Source organism: Bombina bombina, chromosome 2 (assembly GCF_027579735.1).
Source record: "Bombina bombina isolate aBomBom1 chromosome 2, aBomBom1.pri, whole genome shotgun sequence".
Taxonomy (NCBI): domain Eukaryota; kingdom Metazoa; phylum Chordata; class Amphibia; order Anura; family Bombinatoridae; genus Bombina; species Bombina bombina.
The window spans coordinates 492650766-492675962 of record NC_069500.1 but is presented as its reverse complement, the minus strand read 5'-3'; the positions used below and the strand labels follow the sequence as shown (position 1 = coordinate 492675962).

Sequence of the window (25197 nt, the reverse complement as noted above, 5' to 3'; positions counted from 1 at the left end):
CCCACTGCTTGGCTATTCGTTAAGCTGAATTGTGGGTGTGGTGAGGGGTGTATTTATAGGCATTTTGAGGTTTGGGAAACTTTGCCCCTCCTGGTAGGAATGTATATCCCATATGTCACTAGCTCATGGACTCTAGCCAATATGAAAGAAATTAATTTATGAGGTAAGTTCTTACATAAAATGTTTTCTCTCTTTCTCTCTTTTTCTTTTTCTCTCTCTTTCTTTCTCTCTCTTTCTTTCTCTTTTTCTCTCTTTTTCTCTCTTTCTTTCTCTTTTTCTCTCTTTTTTTTTCTCTCTCTTTTTCTCTCTTTTTCTCTCTTTCTCTCTCTTTTTCTCTCTCTTTTTTTCTCTCTCTTTTTCTCTCTCTTTTTCTCTCTCTTTTTCTCTCTCATGCAATCGTTGACATTTAAAGTCCTGTTGAAAACCTTTTCCAAAAGATTGTGATCGATCCTATAGTTCTGTAAAATGCAATAACCGAATGTCGCCACCTAGTGACAAAATATTATATCACATACAAAATCTTGCAAGTGTCAGTTAAAACCAGTAGTCCTTCAGTAAAAAAAAAAAAGTATTCTAAATCAAATTAAACATAAAAAGAAACAGATTGTGAAACAACCTACTTCTTTTCTTGCAAAATAAGAACTTAAAATTTCTCATTGTAGCCACTGAACTCAGGGAGATCTAGCACTGCGGAATCTGTTGGTGCTCTACAAATACCTGATGATGATAATACTAATAAGAGAGCAGACCTCTTTTGAACCGAAAGGGACATAAACACCACATTTTTTCCTTCATGGTTCAGATAGAACATACAATTTTAAACAACTTTTCAATTTACTTCCGCTGTCTACTTTGCTTCTGTCACTTTGTATCCTTTGTTGAAAAACATACCTTAGGTAGGCTTAGGAGGTGGGAGCTAGGTGCTGATAGGTGGCTGCACATATATGCCTCTTGTCATTGGCTTACTGGTATGTTCAGCTAGCTCCCAATAATGCATTGCTGATCCTTCAACAAAGGATACCAAGATAACGAAGCAAAATTGATAATAAAAGTACATTGGAAAAAATTGAGTTTCATGTCTCTTTAACCCCTTAATGACAACTGACGTACCAGGTACGTCCTGCAAAAACTTGCAGTTAGTGACAATGGACGTACCTGGTACGTCAGTTGTCTTAGAGAGTGCTGGAAGCGATCGCAATCGCTTCCAGCAGCTCTCGGGGTATTGCAGTGATGCCTCTATATTGAGGCATCCTGCAATACCCTTTAGAAAGCATCCGATGCAGAGAGAGCCACTCTGTGGCCCTCTCTGCACCGGTAGCGATGCGGCCGTTCGTTGGTGGGTGGGAGCTTACAGGGAGGAGGGTGGGCGGCCCATCGCTACCCGGCATCCGGTTCCTTCAAGTGCATTGTGCACGCCGGATGCCGGGAGCGTGCGGGGGGCTGCGTGCACGCGCGCGCGCGCGTGCGTGCGTGCGTGTGTGTGCGCGCGCGCGCGCAGCAATCACTGGCACTGCCACCAATGAATTTTGGTAAGAGGGAGGGGGGCAGCAAACTAGAATTTTTTAAATAATAATATGATCAGGATCAGGATCTGGTGGGGGGGGGGGGGGTTGGGGCAGCTACACTACAGAAAAAATAAAAATAAAACATGTAAAAATAAAACAAAAACACTTTATTTTTTGGGGAAAACTGGGTACTGGCAGACAGCTGCCAGTACCCAAGATGGTGGCAATTAGGTAGGTGGGGAGGGTTAGAGAGGTGTTTGGGGGGGATCAGGGAGGTTGGGGGTTAAGGCAGGGGTCCATCACAGCTGAATAATTAAAAAAAACAAAAAACAAAAAAAAAACAGAATTTATGTTTACCTGATAAATTTCTTTCTCCAACGGTGTGTCCGGTCCACGGCGTCATCCTTACTTGTGGGATATTCTCTTCCCCAACAGGAAATGGCAAAGAGCCCAGCAAAGCTGGTCACATGATCCCTCCTAGGCTCCGCCTACCCCAGTCATTCGACCGACGTTAAGGAGGAATATTTGCATAGGAGAAACCATATGGAACCGTGGTGACTGTAGTTAAAGAAAATAAAATATCAGACCTGATTAAAAAAACCAGGGCGGGCCGTGGACCGGACACACCGTTGGAGAAAGAAATTTATCAGGTAAACATAAATTCTGTTTTCTCCAACATAGGTGTGTCCGGTCCACGGCGTCATCCTTACTTGTGGGAACCAATACCAAAGCTTTAGGACACGGATGAAGGGAGGGAGCAAATCAGGTCACCTAAATGGAAGGCACCACGGCTTGCAAAACCTTTCTCCCAAAAATAGCCTCAGAAGAAGCAAAAGTATCAAACTTGTAAAATTTGGTAAAAGTGTGCAGTGAAGACCAAGTCGCTGCCCTACATATCTGATCAACAGAAGCCTCGTTCTTGAAGGCCCATGTGGAAGCCACAGCCCTAGTGGAATGAGCTGTGATTCTTTCGGGAGGCTGCCGTCCGGCAGTCTCGTAAGCCAATCTGATGATGCTTTTAATCCAAAAAGAGAGAGAGGTAGAAGTTGCTTTTTGACCTCTCCTTTTACCTGAATAAACAACAAACAAGGAAGATGTTTGTCTAAAATCCTTTGTAGCATCTAAATAGAATTTTAGAGCGCGAACAACATCCAAATTGTGCAACAAACGTTCCTTCTTTGAAACTGGCTTTGGACACAGAGAAGGTACGATAATCTCCTGGTTAATGTTTTTGTTAGAAACAACTTTTGGAAGAAAACCAGGTTTAGTACGTAAAACCACCTTATCTGCATGGAACACCAGATAAGGAGGAGAACACTGCAGAGCAGATAATTCTGAGACTCTTCTAGCAGAAGAAATCGCAACTAAAAACAAAACTTTCCAAGATAATAACTTAATATCAACGGAATGTAAGGGTTCAAACGGAACCCCCTGAAGAACTGAAAGAACTAAATTGAGACTCCAAGGAGGAGTCAAAGGTTTGTAAACAGGCTTGATTCTAACCAGAGCCTGAACAAAGGCTTGAACATCTGGCACAGCTGCCAGCTTTTTGTGAAGTAATACCGACAAGGCAGAAATCTGTCCCTTCAGGGAACTAGCAGATAATCCCTTGTCCAATCCTTCTTGAAGGAAGGATAGAATCCTAGGAATCTTAACCTTGTCCCAAGGGAATCCTTTAGATTCACACCAACAGATATATTTTTTCCAAATTTTGTGGTAAATCTTTCTAGTCACAGGCTTTCTGGCCTGAACAAGAGTATCGATAACAGAATCTGAGAATCCTCGCTTCGATAAAATCAAGCGTTCAATCTCCAAGCAGTCAGCTGGAGTGAAACCAGATTCGGATGTTCGAACGGACCCTGAACCAGAAGGTCTCGTCTCAAAGGTAGCTTCCAAGGTGGAGCCGATGACATATTCACCAGATCTGCATACCAAGTCCTGCGTGGTCACGCAGGAGCTATCAAGATCACCGACGCCCTCTCCTGCTTGATCCTGGCTATCAGCCTGGGGATGAGAGGAAATGGCGGGAACACATAAGCTAGTTTGAAGGTCCAAGGTGCTACTAGTGCATCCACTAGAGCCGCCTTGGGATCCCTGGATCTGGCCCCGTAGCAAGGAACTTTGAAGTTCTGACGAGAGGCCATCAGATCCATGTCTGGAATGCCCCACAGGTGAGTGACTTGGGCAAAGATTTCCGGATGGAGTTCCCACTCCCCCGGATGCAATGTCTGCCGACTCAGAAAATCCGCTTCCCAATTTTCCACTCCTGGGATGTGGATAGCAGACAGGTGGCAGGAGTGAGACTCCGCCCAAAGAATAATTTTGGTTACTTCTTCCATCGCTAGGGAACTTCTTGTTCCCCCCTGATGGTTGATGTACGCAACAGTCGTCATGTTGTCTGATTGAAACCGTATGAACCTGGTCCTCGCAAGCTGGGGCCAGGCCTGGAGAGCATTGAATATCGCTCTCAGTTCCAGAATATTTATCGGTAGAAGAGATTCTTCCCGAGACCAAAGACCCTGAGCTTTCAGGGATCCCCAGACCGCGCCCCAGCCTATCAGACTGGCGTCGGTCGTGACAATGACCCACTCTGGTCTGTGGAACATCATCCCTTGAGACAGATTGTCCAGGGACAGCCACCAACGGAGTGAGTCTCTGGTCCTCTGATTTACTTGTATCTTCGGAGACAAGTCTGTATAGTCCCCATTCCACTGACTGAGCATGCACAGTTGTAATGGTCTTAGATGAATGCGCGCAAAAGGAACTATGTCCATCGCCGCCACCATCAAACCGATCACTTCCATGCACTGAGCTATGGAAGGAAGAGGAACGGAATGAAGTATCCGACAAGAGTCCAGAAGCTTTGTTTTTCTGGCCTCTGTTAGAAAGATCCTCATTTCTAAGGAGTCTATAATTGTTCCCAAGAAGGGAACCCTTGTTGACGGGGATAGAGAACTCTTTTCCACGTTCACTTTCCAGCCGTGAGATCTGAGAAAGGCCAGGACAATGTCCGTGTGAGCCTTTGCTTGAGGAAGGGACGACGCTTGAATCAGAATGTCGTCCAGGTAAGGTACTACTGCAATGCCCCTTGGTCTTAGCACCGCTAGAAGGGACCCTAGTACCTTTGTGAAAATCCTTGGAGCAGTGGCTAATCCGAAAGGAAGCGCCACGAACTGGTAATGTTTGTCCAGGAATGCAAACCTTAGGAACCGATGATGTTCCTTGTGGATAGGAATATGTAGATACGCATCCTTTAAATCCACCGTGGTCATGAATTGACCTTCCTGGATGGAAGGAAGGATAGTTCGAATGGTTTCCATCTTGAACGATGGGACCTTGAGAAATTTGTTTAAGATCTTGAGATCTAGGATTGTTCTGAACGTTCCCTCTTTTTTGGGAACTATGAACAGATTGGAGTAGAACCCCATCCCTTGTTCTCTTAATGGAACAGGATGAATCACTCCCATTTTTAACAGGTCTTCTACACAATGTAAGAACGCCTGTCTTTTTATGTGGTCTGAAGACAACTGCGACCTGTGGAACCTCCCCCTTGGGGGAAGTCCCTTGAATTCCAGAAGATAACCCTGGGAGACTATTTCTAGCGCCCAAGGATCCAGAACATCTCTTGCCCAAGCCTGAGCGAAGAGAGAGAGTCTGCCCCCCACCAGATCCGGTCCCGGATCGGGGGCCAATATTTCATGCTGTCTTGGTAGCAGTGGCAGGTTTCTTGGCCTGCTTTCCCTTGTTCCAGCCTTGCATTGGTCTCCAAGCTGGCTTGGCCTGAGAAGTATTACCCTCTTGCTTAGAGGACGTAGCACCTTGGGCTGGTCCGTTTTTACGAAAGGGACGAAAATTAGGTCTATTTTTTGCCTTGAAAGGCCGATCCTGAGGAAGGGCGTGGCCCTTACCCCCAGTGATATCAGAGATAATCTCTTTCAAGTCAGGACCAAACAACGTTTTCCCCTTGAAAGGAATGTTTAGTAGCTTGTTCTTGGAAGACGCATCAGCCGACCAAGATTTCAACCAAAGCGCTCTGCGCGCCACAATAGCAAACCCAGAGTTCTTAGCCGCTAACTTAGCCAATTGCAAAGAGGCGTCTAGAGTGAAAGAATTAGCCAATTTGAGAGCATTGATTCTGTCCATAATCTCCTCATAAGGAGGAGAGTCACTATCGAGCACCTTAAGCAGTTCATCAAACCAGAAATATGCGGCAGTAGTGACAGGGACAATGCATGAAATGGGTTGTAGAAGGTAACCCTGCTGAACAAACATCTTTTTAAGCAAACCTTCTAATTTTTTATCCATAGGATCTTTGAAAGCACAACTATCCTCTATTGGAATAGTGGTGCGTTTGTTTAAAGTAGAAACCGCTCCCTCGACCTTGGGGACTGACTGCCATAAGTCCTTTCTGGGGTCGACCATAGGAAACAATTTTTTAAATATGGGGGGAGGGACGAAAGGAATACCGGGCCTTTCCCATTCTTTATTAACAATGTCCGCCACCCGCTTGGGTATAGGAAAAGCTTCTGGGAGCCCCGGCACCTCTAGGAACTTGTCCATTTTACATAGTTTCTCTGGGATGACTAAATTTTCACAATCATCCAGAGTGGATAATACCTCCTTAAGCAAAATGCGGAGATGTTCCAATTTAAATTTAAATGTAATCACATCAGATTCAGCCTGCTGAGAAATGTTCCTTAAATCAGTAATTTCTCCCTCAGACAAAACCTCCCTGGCCCCCTCAGATTGGGTTAGGGGCCCTTCAGAGATATTAATATCAGCGTCGTCATGCTCTTCAGTAACTAAAACAGAGCAGCCACGCTTACGCTGACAAGGGTTCATTTTGGCTAAAATGTTTTTGACAGAATTATCCATTACAGCCGTTAATTGTTGCATAGTAAGGAGTATTGGCGCGCTAGATGTACTAGGGGCCTCCTGAGTGGGCAAGACTCGTGTAGACGAAGGAGGGAATGATGCAGTACCATGCTTACTCCCCTCACTTGAGGAATCATCTTGGGCATCATTGTCATTATCACATAAATCACATTTATTTAAATGAATAGGAATTCTGGCTTCCCCACATTCAGAACACAGTCTATCTGGTAGTTCAGACATGTTAAACAGGCATAAACTTGATCAGAAAGTACAAAAAACGTTTTAAAATAAAACCGTTACTGTCACTTTAAATTTTAAACTGAACACACTTTATTACTGCAATTGCGAAAAAACATGAAGGAATTGTTCAAAATTCACCAAATTTTCACCACAGCGTCTTAAAGCCTTGAAAATATTGCACACCAATTTTGGAAGCTTTAACCCTTAAAATAACGGAACCGGAGCCGTTTTAAGCTTTAAACCCCTTTACAGTCCCTGGTATCTGCTTTGCTGAGACCCAACCAAACCCAAAGGGGAATACGATACCAAATGACGCCTTCAGAAGTCTTGTCTAAGTATCAGAGCTCCTCTCACATGCGACTGCATGTCAAAAACAAGTGCGCAACACCGGCGCGAAAATGAGACTCTGCCTATGCTTGGGGAAAGCCCCTAAAGAATAAGGTGTCTAAAACAGTGCCTGCCGATATTATTATATCAAAATACCCAGATAAAATGATTCCTCAAGGCTAAATATGTGTTAATAATCAATCGATTTAGCCCAGAAAAAGTCTACAGTTTAAATAAGCCCTTGTGAAGCCCTTATTTACAATCGTAATAAACATGGCTTACCGGATCCCATAGGGAAAATGACAGCTTCCAGCATTACATCGTCTTGTTAGAATGTGTCATACCTCAAGCAGCAAGAGACTGCAAACTGTTCCCCCAACTGAAGTTAATTGCTCTCAACAGTCCTGTGTGGAACAGCCATGGATTTTAGTTACGGTTGCTAAAATCATTTTCCTCATACAAACAGAATTCTTCATCTCTTTTCTGTTTCTGAGTAAATAGTACGTACCAGCACTATTTGAAAATAACAAACTCTTGATTGAATAATGAAAAACTACAGTTAAACACTAAAAAACTCTAAGCCATCTCCGTGGAGATGTTGCCTGTACAACGGCAAAGAGAATGACTGGGGTAGGCGGAGCCTAGGAGGGATCATGTGACCAGCTTTGCTGGGCTCTTTGCCATTTCCTGTTGGGGAAGAGAATATCCCACAAGTAAGGATGACGCCGTGGACCGGACACACCTATGTTGGAGAAAACACCTTTTATTTTAGTACTGGCAGACTTTCTGCCAGTACTTAAGATGGCGGGGACAATTGTGGGGTGGGGGAGGGAAGAGAGCTGTCTGGGAGGGATCAGGGGGTGGGATGTGTCAGGTGGGAGGCTAATCTCTACACTAAAGCTAAAATTAACCCTGCAAGCTCTCTACAAGCTACCTAATTAACCCCTTCACTGCTGGGCTTAATACAAGTGTGGTGCGCAGCAGCATTTAGCGGCCTCCTAATTGCCAAAAAGCAACGCCAAAGCCATATATGTCTGCTATTTATGAACAAAGGAGATCCCAGAGAAGCATTTACAACCATTTGTGCCATAATTGCACAAGCTGTTTGTAAATAATTTAAGTGAGAAACCTAAAATTGTGAAAAATGTCACTTTTTTTTTTATTTGCTCGCATTTGGCGGTGAAATGGTGGCATGAAATATACCAAAATGGGCCTAGATCAATACTTTGGGTTGTCTACTACACTACACTAAAGCTAAAATTAACCCTTCAAGGTCCCTACAAGATCCCTAATTAACCCCTTCACTGCTGGGCATAATACACGTGTGGTGCGCAGCTGCATTTAGCGGCCTTCTAATTACCAAAAAGCAACGCCAAAGCCATATATGTCTGCTATTTCTGAACAAAGGGGATCCCAGAGAAGCACTTACAACCATTTGTGCCATAATTGCACAAGCTGTTTGTAAATAATTTCAGTGAGAAACCTAAAGTTTGTGACAAAATTTGTGAAAAAGTGAACAATTTTTTTTATTTGCTCGCATTTGGCAGTGAAATGGTGGCATGAAATATACCAAAATGGGCATAAATCAATACTTTGGGTTGTCTTCTAAAAAAAAATATATACATGTCAAGGGATATTCAGGGATTCCGGACAGATATCAGTGTTCCAATGTAACTAGCGCTAATTTTGAAAAAAAGTGGTTTGGAAATAGCAAAGTTCTACTTGTACTTATTGCCCTATAACTTGCAAAAAAAGCAAACAACATGTAACCATTGGGTATTTCTAAACTCAGGACAAAATTTAGAAACTATTAAGCATGGGTCTTTTTTGGTGATTGTAGATGTGTAACAGATTTTGGAGGTCAAAGTTAGAAAAAGTGTGTTTTTTTCCATTTTTTCCTCATATTTTATATATTTTTTATATTAAATTATAAGATGTGATGAAAAAAATGGTATCTTTAGAAAGTCCATTTAATGGCGAGAAAAACGGTATATAATATGTGTGGGTACAGTAAATGAGTAAGAGGAAAATTACAGCTAAACACAAACACTGCAGAAATTTAAAAATAGCCATTGTCATTAAGGGTAAGAAAACTGAAAAATGGTCCGGTCATTAAGGGGTTAAGTTGCATTCTGCCTCTTGTATTCACTAAACACTTGGACAGCTCAAGTTACTTTCCTGTAGAGACCCCAGTCCCCTTGTAGGGCTGTGACAGGAAGTAATTGACACTGCACAAATGAAGTTAAGAAAGAAGAAAAGGTAAATCCTTTTAAAATGATAAATAATAAAAATTACGTTTTCTATTAAGTATAAGCCACTGTGTAGTACTTTTTTATTACTACAATGAAACAGACTTTTTTATTTCCCTTTAAAGGGAAATTAAATTCAAAATGAAACTTTTATGATTCAGATAGCTTGTGCAATGTTAAACAATTTTCCAATTTTACTTTAATAAAAATGTCTTTGCATACGAAAAGAGAAGTGCTCTGCCAGGAACTAACAACAGCTCATCAGCTAGTTCTATGGCGATTTACCACCCAGAAGCAGCCTCTTTTAGACCAGTGTGCTTTTCACAGAGAAAAACTTTCCTGAAGTATATCAGTCTGATCCCGCCAATTAAGGTCAGTCCAGCCCCGAAATACCAGGCAATTCTCCTCTGAACAAGAAACATGACAACCCCAGACGATCATTTCGGCCTCCTATGGGCCTCGTCACACTGGTCTAAAAGAGGCTGCTTCTGGGTGGCAAATCGCCATAGAACTAGCAGATGAGCTGTTGTTTTTTCCTGGTAGAGCGCTTCTCTCTTCGTATGCAAATAAAAATGTATTTGTTGCCTTGGTGTCCTTTGAAAAGCATATGCACATATTATATATATATAACAGCAGAAGCAATGCACTACTAGGAGCTAGCTGGTGATTGGTGGCTGCACATAGTAGTGCATTGATGATCTTGAACGTACCTAGGTTCACCCTTCAAAAAGGGATACCAAGAGAACAACGCAGATTTCATAACAGAAGTAAATTGGAAAGTTTAAAATTATTTTCAAAAGAGACAATAAAAAAAAAATTTATATATATATATATAAATGTTTTGTTTAAACTGCAATTAAACAAAATACCACTTAAAATAAGTTATATATACCGTTTAAAAGCTGTGTCCTCTCACATTTCCCTGATGGCAGTGGCTAAAATGAGAAATTGTACAGTAAGTGCTCACTTTGCAAGAAAACAGGCAGGTTGTTTGAGGGGTTTTTAACACAATCTGTTTCTTCTTATATTTAGTTTGTTTTTACTAAAAGAGCGCTGTTTCATATCCTCTTTAAAAAGGAATACAGTACTTGCATAGAAAATACCTCAAGGACAAATTTTAAGTAAATGATTTTTTAGGTTCTGTGTGTGATATTGACCAAAGTTGTTCATTATTAAGCAGTTGGTGTCACCTGTTACACAAATTGTATAAGGAGCTTTGTTGTTTGAGCTACAGGTAACAAATTTATTAAAACATCACCTTTATGTTAAAGTCCAAATTAAACTTTCATAATTAAAATGGAGAATGCAGTCTTAAACAACTTACTTCTAATTGGCTTTGTTCTCTTGGTATCCTTTGTTGAGAAGCATAACTTGATATGCTCAAGAGCAACAATGCACTCCTGGGAGCTAGCTGCTGATTGGTGTCTATACATATATGCTTTTTTTTATCACTGGCTCACCTAATGTGTTTGGCTAGCTCTCAGTAGTGGATGACTGCTTCTTCAACAAATGATATCAAGAGAATGAAGCAAATATGATAACTGAAGTAAATTTGGAAAACTGTTTGCTTTATCTGAATCATAAAATAAATAATTTCATGTCACTTTAACTTACTATATACTGTTCTTTAAAAGTTCAAGTATGTTGAAATGAAACAATATTCAAAATGATGAAAATGTGGTAAAATCAAGTCAGCAGGTATTTTGATGCGTTTATCATATTTACAACACTGTAACCCTAATAAAATATGCTCTTGCAATATAGTGTTGAGTGGGCATTTTTAGACCTAAATAGCTAGATTTGACTTTTACAAGATAGCAGTAGGATGGTAGACTATAGTTCCTTTAAATGGACACTAAATACATGCCATTCACCTCTCTCTAATTATGGGTGCTGCCATTTTGGGACCTAGGTTAAACTGCAGGTATCTGAAGAGAGAGTTGCTGCACTTGTCCAAACGGGTCAGCAACGGAATTCAATGAAAGATAGATTTTTAATATGGCAGCTCCCGTGACTAGAGGGAGGCAGGGAATAACCTCAATACTTTACTTATATAACTTTTTTTCTTTTACTTGCACCAACTGGGATAAAAGTAAACTTTATACGTGGGCAGGTTAGTGCATATATTAGAAGTTGAAAGTAAAAAGTTAGCGCGTGAGCAAAACCCAATGCGTCCTAACTGCAGAACTTTGCATTTCGCAACTGTGTTAGGTTCTGCTCCCCTTAGACTTTAATGGAGCGCACTGTTTAAAAAAAAAATGCTTGCAAGATAACCCTCTACTGCGTTATAACAACTGCGCTAAAGCTGAAGGTAGTAATGAATACTTAACATTCCAATGTTCTTCACATAGAAGAAAATATTCTTTTTAGTTTTTTAAATATTTATTTCTATATATGTATCTGATTTATTTTTTGTAAAATATATATCTATATACCTATATATTGATATGAATGTATATAGGTATATATACATGTGTGTGTATAAATAAATAAATACATATATTTAGACATATGTATAAATAATAGCCCTTCCCAGTCAAATACCTTGTCCATATACCATGTCCCTTTTTAACCCTTATAAAACATTTTTACTTTGTTTTCATTTATCTATGTTGTGTTTGGTGCACGGGCACGCTAATCTGTTGGGCGCAAATTTTGTTTGTGCTCAAGCGCAACCGTTACTTTCAACTTGTATTATGTGCACTAGTTACCATGGTCACAAAATTCCTTATTGCATCCCGAGCTAAAAATTGCACTGCACTTTAATCTAGCCCTTAGTGTTTAATGTCCCTTTTAAATTAGGTTGTAGTCCTTTGCATGTATTATATTATTGACACTGTTTAGTTTATGTAGGTTTAATATATTATTATATTTACTGTACTTGCAGGGCAAAGACCTAGCTACACTGAGACAGAAACTGAAGGATGGTTACTGGAGAGCCCTTAAGATGAACTGGAAGGTCTGGACACCCTTTCAGTTTATCAATGTGACCTACATACCAGTACAGGTGAGAGCAGATTACAGGTAAAAAGTCAATGAAGTTGCACCTGTGTTCCATAGCTTGTACCTTCCATCAGGCACATTGTGCTTTAATATCCCTGCTGGAGATATTGTGATCCTGCTTAACCAGCAAGTGTATTAGATGAGTTGGGAAGGATGATAGTATCCATAAAAAATGACATAATCTATAGCTTACATTGCACTTGTCCAGATTCTCTACTAGCCTCACCATCCTCTTATTTCTCTCCAATGATTTGGTGCATCAGCTATCAAATAATTTGGTGAGACTGCAGAGGCGATAAGTGAACATAGTCCAGTGTCCCTATGCTTAAATACAATAGTCGATGTTCACTAACGATGCAGAGGTATCTAAAATACGAGAGCCACTCTGCATCAATATATTTAATAGATTAAAAGGACAGTAAACGTTGTGTAACATGTTATATAAATCTGCACTATGTGCAGAATTATTTGACTTAAGTATAGCCTTTTTATTTAAAAAAAAATTAACATTCTAAATACCTAATTTGACAGCTAAAATTATACTTACCCATAAGCGAAGCCATCCTCTTCAGCGCAGCAGTTTAACTTGCGCATCACAGGCTCACTGTCTAATCACAGCAACCCCAATTATTCCATACAACTACATGTAAGGTGCTCCTGCGCTAGGTAACTGTTTCTTTAAACATGCATTTGTTTCTGATTGGAGGTAACTCCCAATATTTTGAAAATCTAGACTGCTGGCCTGAAATACAAAAGTAGTGAGAAGCCTCCTCTATAATAAAAAAACTTCTATTAATGTTTTTTTTTTTTGTAAACCACTAAATCAAAGTATAGTTTATACAGGTGTGTGACTGTTTGTTCAATACAAAAGCCCAAGGGAATTACATTTTCTTTATGTGAAATACAACATTATTCTAGATCAAAGTGCAGGGGCATGGATTTACCCATAGACTGTTGTAGCTTTATGGGTTGTTGTTTTTTTTGTTTCTCCAGTTTCGAGTTTTATTTGCCAACGTGGTAGCTTTCTTTTGGTACACATACCTCGCTTCAATCAGAAAGTGACAATATGCAGTGAAATAAAGGCCGACTATGAACAACAGAAGAGAGATTCACTTGACCAACTATTAAAAACTGGATCAGACCATTGTTGCCTGAGGAGTACTACATTTTAGAGTTGTATTACTATGCCAATAAATAAATGGCAAGCTAATAGAAGCAATGATGATATACAGAATAATTTATTAGTAATTTGTTAATATGTTACTAAAGTGCCATTGTTCCATGAAATCAAGATGGAGCTCATTCCGGGATACATTCAAAGGGGATTGAATTTACATGCATGGAGAAAGAAGATAACTGCTAAAATGTGTGGTCTGTTATTTTAACACTACACAATTAATTTGGCACAATTACTGAATCTAATTAACTGTATTTCTATATAGCACTTCACTATCTGTTTATTTGCAAATAGAAATGTACTGAGCCTCCAGAGATTCAGTGAGATTGGTTCTTAAACATTGAGTACCTAAACCGAATAACACTAAAGTGCCATTTCTAGATCTTGTTTGGTTGCATAATGTTTTCTTTTTGTCTTTTAATATGCAGTTAGTTTGTGGACTGTAATATCTTGAATAATATAAAAGGATGATCATTGATCCTGGGTAGGGAAAGTAGCAGCTATGCATACTACATGTGAGCCTTAACCACTTAATTTTAATACTGTTAACACATGGATTTGTATGTGTAAATAAATATAAAATGAATGTTTCAATCTGTGCTGTTCCGAATTTAAATTTGACTACAGAAAATTGCATACACAGAACAAAAGTCTATAATAATCGTACTGCCTTAGTGGCGCAGGAGTTGGCCCTTTAAAGTGTGTCCTGGCTTCCTTCCTGTGTTTCCAATGCGTTTCTGTTAAAGGGACACTCGAGTCAAAATAAACTTTTATAATTCAGAAAGAGCATGCCGTTTTAAGACACTTTCCAATTTACTTCCTTTGTCAAATGTTGCACACTTTCTGGGGAACAAGATCCTACTGAGCATGTGCACAAGCTCACAGGGTATATGTATACTAGTCTGTGATTGGCCAGAAAAAAAGGCTACTGCTTATTTCACATTATTGCCTTGTCTTTTTATTATGCACTTGTTAATTATGCAATTCTACTGCATGTAGTGGTCCTTTAATTACTCTTCTTATCTCATTTCAGCCTTGTTTAATTCTATTCATGTTGTTAACATTATGAAATGTGTTCAGTATTGGTCTAGAATTTAATTTCTTGTATAAAAGGACTGTTAGAGTTGTGGTTCAAGGGAGAAAACCACTTTAACGGACAATTTAGGTCATATTTGTAGGGGCAGGGGTCTGACCTGTGGTCTGATTTGAGAATGAGATTGCAGGACCAGGGATGTGATCTGAGGTATGATTTTTAGTATGGGATTACAGGACCAGGGGTATAAGATTGCAGGGCTAGGGGTTTGTTCTCAGGTCTGATTTATGTAAGGGACCAAGGGTCTGACCTGAGGTCTCATTGCAGTCTGATTGGAGGTTTGAGTATGGGATTGCAGGGCCAGGGGTATAAGATTGCAGGGCTAGGGGTTTGTTCTCAGGTCTGATTTATGTAAGGGACCAAGGGTCTGACCTGAGGTCTCATTGCAGTCTGATTGGAGGTTTGAGTATGGGATTGCAGGGCCAGGGGTATAAGATTGCAGGGCTAGGGGTTTGTTCTCAGGTCTGATTTATGTAAGGGACCAAGGGTCTGACCTGAGGTCTCATTGCAAAGACAGGTCTGATCGGAGGTTCAATTTGAGTATGGGATTGCAGGGCCAGGGGTCTGACCTGAGGTTTAATGTAGAAATTGCTAAATGTTTCAAAACCGTGGGCTAAACATCGATCAATTACCTCAAAACCTTGCACATGCCAGTAGTGTATTGCTGCTGCTGATATGTACATGTACTTTTTAACAAAAGATACCAGGAAGAAAATACATTTGATAATAAGTGAATTTAAAAGTGTCTTACAATAATATTCTCTATCTGAATCAAAAAGCACATTTTAATTTTGACTTGCATATCCCTTTAAGCTGCAAACAGAGCGTAGGAGTCTTTGTGGTCCAGGCTTCACCTTAGAGGTGCCAGTTAGCCTGCACTGATCCGTCCAAGATTATTGACAACTGCTCTCACAGGATACATACTGAAAAGTTTTTTTATGTGAGCTAAAAATATTAAAGGGACAGTTTACTCAAAAATGTTCTCCCCTTTAATTTGTTCCCAATGATCCACTTTACCTGCTGGAGTGTATTAAATTGTTTATAAGTATTTCCATTGTCCTTACGTATATGTACACAATGCGATACAGTAATGAGATCTGATTATACCTACAAGCTCAACCCATTTTATTATTAGGTTGTGGCTTCAAAACACAAAATCAGCTAATTCATATACACAAATAAGCCTTAAAAAGCAAATCTCATACATCTTATACTCTGCAGCTGGTAAAAAAAGTAATTGGAATCACATTAAGGGAAAAACTATTTTATAGTATACTGTCCCTTTAAGTATCATGTCCATTCAAAACATAAAATGTTAAAAGGGACATTTAACTAACTCACCATGAAATGTTAATTATTTGCCTAGTAAAATACAAACAGACTTTGTGATGTACTTATATTATTATTTTGCCAGCTTTTCTTATATTTTTTGCAATACACTTGTATTAGCAAAAATGCTTTTAGTAAACACTTTCAATGTTTCAGCAGTGTATACACACATGCTTTCCATGCCCTGTGTACCAGCATTCAAATACTGTATACAGTTTAGTGACGCTGAGAAGACTAGTATTCTCTTTGTCAGTAACTACAGTCATTTGCTACATTGTCGGAATTTATTTTTCCATAAGTAAAACATCTTTCTTTATTAACTTATTTTCCTTTTTTTCTTTAGAAGGTAATATATGCTTATCAATCTATCCTTTATAAAGTTTTTATTTGTTAATTGTCTTTAAGGGGACAGTCTAGTCAAAATTAAACTTTCGTGATTCAGATAGAGCATGCAATTATAAACATACTTTCTCTTGTTAAGTGTATCCAGTCCACGGATCATCCATTACTTGTGGGATATTCTCCTTCCCAACAGGAAGTTGCAAGAGGATCACCCACAGCAGAGCTTCTACACAGCTCCTCCCCTAACTGTCATATCCAGTCATTCTCTTGCAAGCCTCAACCAAGATGGAGGTCGTAAGAGGAGTGTGGTGTTTTATACTTAGTTTATTCTTCAATCAAAAGTTTGTTATTTTTAAATGGTGCCGGAGTGTACTGTTTATCTCAGGCAGTATTTAGAAGAAGAATCTGCCTGCGTTTTCTATGATCTTAGCATAAGTAACTAAGATCCATGGCTGTTCTCACATATTCTGAGGAGTGAGGTAACTTCAGAGAGGGAATAGCGTGCAGGTTTTCCTGCAATAAGGTATGTGCAGTTAATATTTTTCTAGGGATGGAATTTGCTAGAAAATGCTGCTGATACCGAACTAATGTAAGTAAAGCCTTAAATGCAGTTATAGCGACTGGTATCAGGCTTATTAATAGAGATACATACTCTTATAAAAATGTAATATAAAACGTTTGCTGGCATGTTTAATCGTTTTTATATGTATTTGGTGATAAAACTTATTGGGGCCTAGTTTTTTTCCACATGGCTGGCTTGAATTTTGCCTAGTAACAGTTTCCTTAGGCTTTCCACTATTGTAATATGAGTGGGAGGGGCATTTTTTAGTGCTTTTCTGTGCAACTAAAAATACTGACAGAGACATTCAGCTTCCCTCTGCATGATCCAGGACATCTCTGGAGGGCTCAAAAGGCTTCAAAGTCGTTTTTGAGGGAGGTAAAAAGCCACAGTAGAGCTGTGGCAGTTGTTGTGACTGTTTGAAAAAAAAAAAACGTTTTTGTCTATTATTATTCAGTTTTGGGTATTAAGAGGTTAATCATCCATTTGCAAGTGGGTGCAATGCTCTGCTAACTTGTTACATACACTGTAAAAATTTTGTTAGTGTAACTGCCTTTTTTCACTGTTATTTCAAATTTTTACAAAATTTGTATTTCTTAAAGGTGCAGTAACGTTTTTTTATATTGCTTGTAAACTTGTTTAAAGTGTTTTCCAAGCTTGCTAGTCTCATTGCTAGTCTGTTTAAACATGTCTGACACAGAGGAAACTACTTGTTCATTATGTTTGAAAGCCATGGTGGAGCCCCATAGGAGAATGTGTACTAAATGTATTGATTCACCTTAAACAGTAAAGATCAGTCTTTAACTATAAAAGAAATATCACCAGAAGATTCTGACGAGGGGGAAGTTATGCCGACTAACTCTCCCCACATGTCAGACCCTTCGCCTCCCGCTCAGGGGATGCACGCTAATATGGCGCCAATTACATCAGGGACGCCCATAGCGATTACCTTGCAGGACATGGCTGCAATCATGAATAATACCCTGTCAGAGGTATTATCCAGGTTGCCTGAAATAAGAGGCAAGCGCAATTGCTCTGGGGTTAGGAGAAATACAGAGCGCGTAGATGCTGTAAGGGCCATGTCTGATACTGCGTCACAATATGCAGATCATGAGGACGGAGAGCTTCAGTCTGTGGGTGACATCTCTGATTCGGGGAAACCTGATTCAGAGATTTCTAATTTTAAATTTAAGCTTGAGAACCTCTGTTTGTTGCTTGGGGAGGTATTAGCTGCTCTGAATGACTGTAACACAGTTGCAGTACCAGAGAAATTGTGTAGGCTGGATAAATACTATGCGGTACCGGTGTGTACTGATGTTTTTCCTATACCTAAAAGGCTTACAGAAATTATTACCAAGGAGTGGGATAGACCGGGGGTGCCTTTTTCCCCACATCCTATATTTAGAAAAATGTTTCCAATAGACGCCACTAAACGGGACTTATGGTAGACGGTCCCTAAGGTGGAGGGAGCAGTTTCTACTTTAGCGAAGCGTACTACTATCCCGGTTGAGGACACTTGTGCTCTTTCAGATCCAATGGATAAAAAATTGGAGGGTTACCTTAAGAAAATGTTTATTCAACAAGGTTTTATTTTACAGCCCCTTGCATGCATTGCGCCTGTCACGGCCACGGCAGCATTCTGGTTTGAGGCCCTGGAAGAGGCCATCCATACAGCTCCATTGACTGAAATTATTGACAAGCTTAGAACACTTAAGCTAGCTAACTCATTTGATTCTGATGCCATTGTTCATTTGACTAAACTAACGGCTAAGAATTCCGGATTCGCCATCCAAGCGCGTAGGGCGCTATGGCTTAAATCCTGGTCAGCTGACGTGACTTCGAAGTCTAAATTACTCAACATTCCTTTCAACGGGCAGACCTTATTCGGGCCTGGTTTGAAGGAAATTATTGCTGACATTACTGGAGGTAAGTGTCACACCCTTCCTCAGGACAGGGCCAAAGCAAAGGCCAAACAGTCTAATTTTCGTGCCTTTCGAAATTTCAAGGCAGGTGCAGCATCAACTTCCTCCGCTTCAAAACAAGAGGGAACTTTTGCTCAATCTAAGCAGGCCTGGAAACCTAACCAGTCCTGGAACAAAGGCAAGCAGGCCAGAAAGCCTGCTGCTGCCTCTAAGACAGCATGAAGGAACGGCCCCCTATCCGGCGTCGGATCTAGTAGGGGGCAGACTTTCTCTCTTCGCCCAGGCGTGGGCAAGAGATGTTCAGGATCCCTGGGCGTTGGAGATCATATCTCAGGGATATCTTCTGGACTTCAAAGCTTCCCCTCCACAAGGGAGATTTCATCTTTCAAGGCTATCTGCAAATCAGATAAAGAAATAGGCATTCCTACACTGTGTGCAAGACCTCCTAGTTATGGGAGTGATCCATCCAGTTCCGCGGACGGAACAAGGACAGGGTTTTTATTCAAATCTGTTTGTGGTTCCCAAAAAAGAGGGAACCTTCAGACCAATTTTGGATCTAAAGATCTTAAACAAATTCCTCAGAGTTCCATCTTTCAAAATGGAAACTATTCGGACCATCCTACCCATGATCCAAGAAGGTCAGTACATGACCACAGTGGACTTAAAGGATGCCTACCTTCACATACCGATTCACAAAGATCATCATCGGTTTCTAAGGTTTGCCTTTCTAGACAGGCATTACCAATTTGTATCTCTTCCCTTCGGGTTGGCTACAGCCCAGAGAATCTTTACAAAGGTTCTGGGCTCACTTCTGGCGGTTCTAAGACCGTGAGGCATAGCGGTGGCTCCGTATCTAGACAACATCCTGATACAGGCGTCAAGCTTTCAAGTTGCCAAGTCTCATACAGAGATAGTTCTGGCATTTCTGAGGTCGCACAGGTGGAAAGTGAACGAGGAAAAGAGTTCTCTATCCCCACTCACAAGAGTCTCCTTCTTAGGGACTCTTATAGATTCTGTAGAAATGAAAATTTACCTGACGGAGTCCAGGTTACCAAAACTTCTAAATGCTTGCCGTGTTCTTCACTCCATTCCGCGCCCTTCGGTAGCTCAGTGTATGGAGGTAATCGGCTTAATGGTAGCGGCAATGGACATAGTGCCATTTGCGCGCCTTCATCTCAGACCGCTGCAATTATGCATGCTGAGTCAGTGGAGTGGGGATTACACAGATTTGTCCCCTCTGCTTAATCTGGATCAAGAGACCAGAGATTCTCTTCTCTGGTGCCAGCCTTCTAGGTTGGGGTGCAGTCTGGAATTCCCTGAAGGCACAGGGATTGTGGACTCAGGAGGAGAAACTCCTTCCAATAAATATTCTGGAGTTAAGAGCAATATTCAATGCTCTTCTGGCTTGGCCTCAGTTAGCAACACTGAGGTTCATCAGATTTCAGTCGGACAACATCACGACTGTGGCTTACATCAACCATCAAGGGGGAACCAGGAGTTCCCTAGCGATGTTAGAAGTCTCAAAAATAATTCGCTGGGCAGAGTACCACTCTTGCCACCTGTCAGCAATCCATATCCCAGGCGTGGAGAACTAGGAGGCGGATTTTCTAAGTCGTCAGACTTTCCATCCGGGGGAGTGGGAACTCCATCCGGAGGTGTTTGCTCAGTTGATTCATCATTGGGGCAAACCAGAGTTGGATCTCATGGCGTCTCGCCAGAACGCCAAGCTTCCTTGTTACGGATCCAGGTCCAGGGACCCAGAAGCGACGCTGATAGAGCGCCTTGGTTCTTCAACCTGGCTTATGTGTTTCCACCGTTTCCTCTGCTCCCTCGACTGATTGCCAAAATCAAACAGGAGAGAGCATCAGTGATTCTGATAGCACCTGCGTGGCCACGCAGGACCTGGTATGCAGACCTAGTGGACATGTCATCCTTTCCACCATGGACTCTGCCTCTAAGACAGGACCTTCTGATACAAGGTCCTTTCAATCATCCAAATCTAATTTCTCTGAGACTGACTGCATGGAGATTGAACGCTTGATTCTATCAAAGCGTGGCTTCTCCGAGTCAGTCATTGATACTTTAATACAGGCACGAAAGCCTGTTACCAGGAAAATCTACCACAAGAGTAAATATCTTTATTGGTGTGAATCCAAGACTTACTCATGGAGTAAAGTTAGGATTCCTAGAATATTGTCTTTTCTCCAAGAGGGCTTGGACAAAGGATTATCAGCTAGTTCCTTAAAGGGACAGATTTCTGCTCTGTCTATTCTTTTGCAAAAGCGTCTGGCAGAGGTTCCAGACGTCCAGGCATTTTGCCAGGCTTTGGTTAGATTTAAGCCTGTGTTTAAACCTGTTGCTCCCCCGTGGAGCTTAAACTTGGTTCTTAAGGTTCTTCAAGGAGTTCCGTTTGAACCCCTTCATTCCATTGATATTAAACTTTTATCTTGGAAAGTTCTGTTTTTGATGGCTATTTCCTCGGCTTGGAGAGTCTCTGAGCTATCTGCCTTACAATGTGATTCTCCCTATCTGATTTTTCATGCAGATAAGGTAGTTCTGCGTACCAAACCTGGGTTTTTACCTAAGGTGGTTTCTAACAAGAATATCAATCAAGAGATTGTTGTTCCATCGTTGTGCCCTAATCCTTCTTCAAAGAAGGAACGTCTTTTACATAATCTGAATTTTTGAATTTTTACTTACAAGCTACTAAGGATTTTCGTCAAACATCTTTCGTTTGTCGTTTACTCTGGACAGAGGAGAGGTCAAAAAGCTTCGGCAACCTCTCTTTCCTTTTGGCTTCGGAGCGTAATAAGCCTAGCCTATGAGACTACTGGACAGCAGCCCCCTGAAAGGATTACAGCTCATTCTACTAGAGCTGTGGCTTCCACCTGGGCCTTCAAAAATGAGGCCTCTGTTGAACAGATTTGCAAGGCTGCGACTTGGTTTTTGCTTCACACTTTTTCAAAATTTTACAAATTTGATACTTTTGCTTCTTCGGAGGCTGTGTTTGGGAGAAAGGTTCTTCAGGCAGTGGTTCCTTACGCTTAATCCTGCCTTGTCCCTCCCATCATCCGTGTACTTTAGCTTTGGTATTGGTATCCCACAAGTAATGGATGATCCGTGGACTGGATACACTTAACAAGAGAAAACATAATTTATGCTTACCTGATAAATTTATTTCTCTTGTAGTGTATCCAGTCCACGGCCTGCCCTGTCCTTTTAAGGCAGGTCTAAATTTTAATTAAACTACAGTCACCACTGCACCCTATGGTTTCTCCTTTCTCTGTTTGTTTTCGGTCGAATGACTGGATATGACAGTTAGGGGAGGAGCTGTGTAGCAGCTCTGCTGTGGGTGATCCTCTTGCAACTTCCTGTTGGGAAGGAGAATATCCCACAAGTAATGGATGATCCGTGGACTGGATACACTACAAGAGAAATAAATTTATCAGGTAAGCATAAATTATGTTTTTATCATCAAATTTGCTTTTCAAGCTATTCTTTGTTAAAAACTAAATCTAGGTAGGCTCATATGCTAATTTCTAAGCCCTTGAAGACCATCTCTTATCAGTGCATTGACAGTTTTTCACAGCTAGATAATGCTAGTTCATGTGTGCCATATATTTTACATTGTGCTCACGCCCTTGAAGTTATTTATGAGTCAGCACTGATTGGGTAAAATGCAAGTCTGTCAAAAGAACTGAAATAAGGGGGCAGTCTGCAGAGGCGTAGATACAAGGTAATCACAGAGGTAAAAGTATATTAATATAACCATGTTAGTTATGCAAAACTGGGGAATGGATAATAAAGGTATTATATATCTTTTTAAACAATACAAATTCGAGAGGGGCGGAGCTAGCCACAGCATAGCATGGACGTGCTTTCACTGAACTCCTGAGTGCTTACAAAATTAAATACTTTTATAGAGGTATTTTAAACTTTAAACCTAAGAAAAGTGGGCATAAAAAACAGACTTTTAACCTTGCCTACAATTCTGCCAAATCCTTAAGGTCTGGGAGGTTAATCTTAGACCTGCAGGAAACTACCGCTACATCGAGACCTGAGTGGCGGACTGCGGTGCTGCACCGGACGAGCTCCTAAACTACCACAGCCCTACATTGAGATCTACTACCGAGGTGTATCATCTCCGGAGGGTCGGGGCTCCGCTCCGGAGATCTATATAGCCGGGCCACCAGCGGATTCCATCTACCGGCTTTTCACCACATAGCTCCGGGGGGCCGGGGATCCGCCCCGGAGCATATACTTGCAAGCCCGACTGGATACCTGGTAGTGGCCGAGAAACTGAATCTATTGCCTGCTGCAGCCTCAAACTGCCTCTCTCTTATACGGGTGACCCAGAACCTCACCACTAACATTACCTTTTTCAGCCCGCTGAGAGGTGCCCGTTGTGACAAAAGGCGCGAATAGGCGCCATCTTGGACTTACTTACCCGTTCTCTGTCCGGGCCTCAGCGCAGACCCACGCTTTGGTTTGCTCCCGCTACACGGCTCTGGCCCTTAGAGAGCTGCAGAACTGAACAACCGGACCTATAACATAACGGAACCATCTTACCTGACTTAGCGGTGACCCGGAAGGCCGGGGCATCGCTCCGGGACTGCCGCCAACTGCTGAGCCTTACCCTCCGGGGGGTGCAAGAGGCTTGTTTAATTTGAGGGGTGCTGCCTCGTGAGCCGAAACTACACCTCCACTTGCTACCCTTCGATCGGCTGGTCTTTGCGGAGAACACAGGAATCAGACCGTCCCACTAAAAGCTTCTCAACACCTGTGGCGTGCTCTCTTAGAATTTGGAACACCAGGCCTGGTTGTGGGCCTACCTTGAAAGTGAGAATTGACAGGAGCAGATAGCTGGATGCTGTAAGTAAAAATATCACACAAATTGCCTATACCTATGGGGCTTTGAATAGCATCACTTATATCAGACTGTACAGCTATCTAATTTGAAGGGGACTTTTGGAAGGGCCAGCTTACATATAGAAGGCTATTATTAACTGGGCCTAACCTACCGCCTAACCAGCCAAGACACTGTTACAAGACAGCCTGACTCTAGAATTAGTAAAGCAGGGAACAAGTGTCGAGAAAGCCAGCATAATCCCCACGGGACTTATTTACACCTGACCTTCCACCTACCTGGCAGAGAAGACGCGTGTACACAGTATTCATAGCAGACACGTATGAATTGCCAGTGAACTGCTTCTAGACACCAACCAACAGCACATTTTTATTCTACTAAGTCCCTGTGTTTGCTCCATATTACTGCTTCTTACTCAGAAACACTGGCCCAGTTCTGTCCCCTAACTAAAGGACTTTATTTTCATCCCACTGTGTTGCAACGGATTTAGAGGAACTATCTGACTCAGAACTCTGCTGATATTCATTTACTGGAACTCACAGCACTGCACTACTATCAAAGACATAAAACTCAGCATCTGCCCAATCATTGAAGACTACCCAGTTGCAACCTAGATTGCCTCAGAGGTTGCATATACCACTTAACCTGATCTCTCTCCCGCGTTTCCCGCCGGCCCACCTTGCCTGCGGGTCATACCCCTAATACCTTATCCTACATCGCCCTACAGAGGCAATACCCCAGGAGAGAGGTTAGTTGTACAGAAGCATACTTTGGGCAAACTAACAGATTTTCCTATGTTACAGTAGTGACTAGGACCCCAAGAAACGCCTATAGTTTCCCCCTTTCTACCAAGAGGCCTTAAGACGCCTTAACATGTAAGCCCACTTACCAACAGCCCACACCCCGGCCAACCCATGAGCACCTAACTAACATACCAAAGTAAGCGGATTCCCACTGAAGGAAGATAATATAACAAAGGGGAGAAAAGCACGACAGCTTAAGTTTATGCTAAGTGACACTGATACAGGATGTCTCAGCTTTATAAAAGAAAACAAAAATCACACAATACCCCAAAGCGAACGGTCGCTGACCATTTCCAGCATCCACATAAGATGACACACACCAGATCTGAAGATGAGGGGTCTGACACTGGGAGCCTCTCGGATACCCACCCTGGCAAAACATTAACAAAAAAGGCCTCTCGACTAACATCAATAGAGGGTGCCCCAAACAACCTAATGGACTCTATCACAACATTACTAGCATCCCATCATGACTCCCTATCGAAGAAATTTGACAAGTCCCATGCTGACCTTAAAAAAGATATAGGCAGCATTGGGAAACGCACAGACGCACTTGAGCGCAGACAAGAAGATCTTGCAGTGGATCACACGAACCTCCTCAGCTATTCTCAATGTTTGGCCGGTCAGATAACAGACCTAGAACTAAAATTGGCGGACCTGGAGGACAGGTCACGCCGCAATAACATACGAATTAAAGGGATCCCAGAGACTGTCTCACCCCAGGACCTAGACACTTACCTGCAGGACCTATTTAAAGCGACACTTGGTCCCGATCTCGGCAATGAAACCCTCATCGACAGAGCACATAGAGCGGTCAGACCTAGATCTGCAGACGAGGGGAAACCTCGTGATGTTATAGCCAAGCTCCACTACTACACATTACGAGAAAAGATCCTCAGAGCTCTT

At 41.6% G+C, this 25197-nt stretch overlaps 1 protein-coding gene across 1 annotated transcript in view; it reads left to right on the top strand.

The window, feature by feature from the left end:
- PXMP2 (peroxisomal membrane protein 2) overlaps nucleotides 1-13970 on the top strand; it is a 34262-nt gene extending 20292 nt beyond the window's left edge. The window contains exons 5-6 of the mRNA XM_053702213.1: nucleotides 12084-12203; nucleotides 13193-13970. Of these exons, the coding sequence (XP_053558188.1) occupies nucleotides 12084-12203; nucleotides 13193-13261 (189 nt within the window). The 3' untranslated portion in view covers nucleotides 13262-13970. The remainder of the gene's footprint in view (nucleotides 1-12083; nucleotides 12204-13192) is intronic.
- The last annotated feature ends 11227 nt before the right edge of the window (nucleotides 13971-25197 follow it).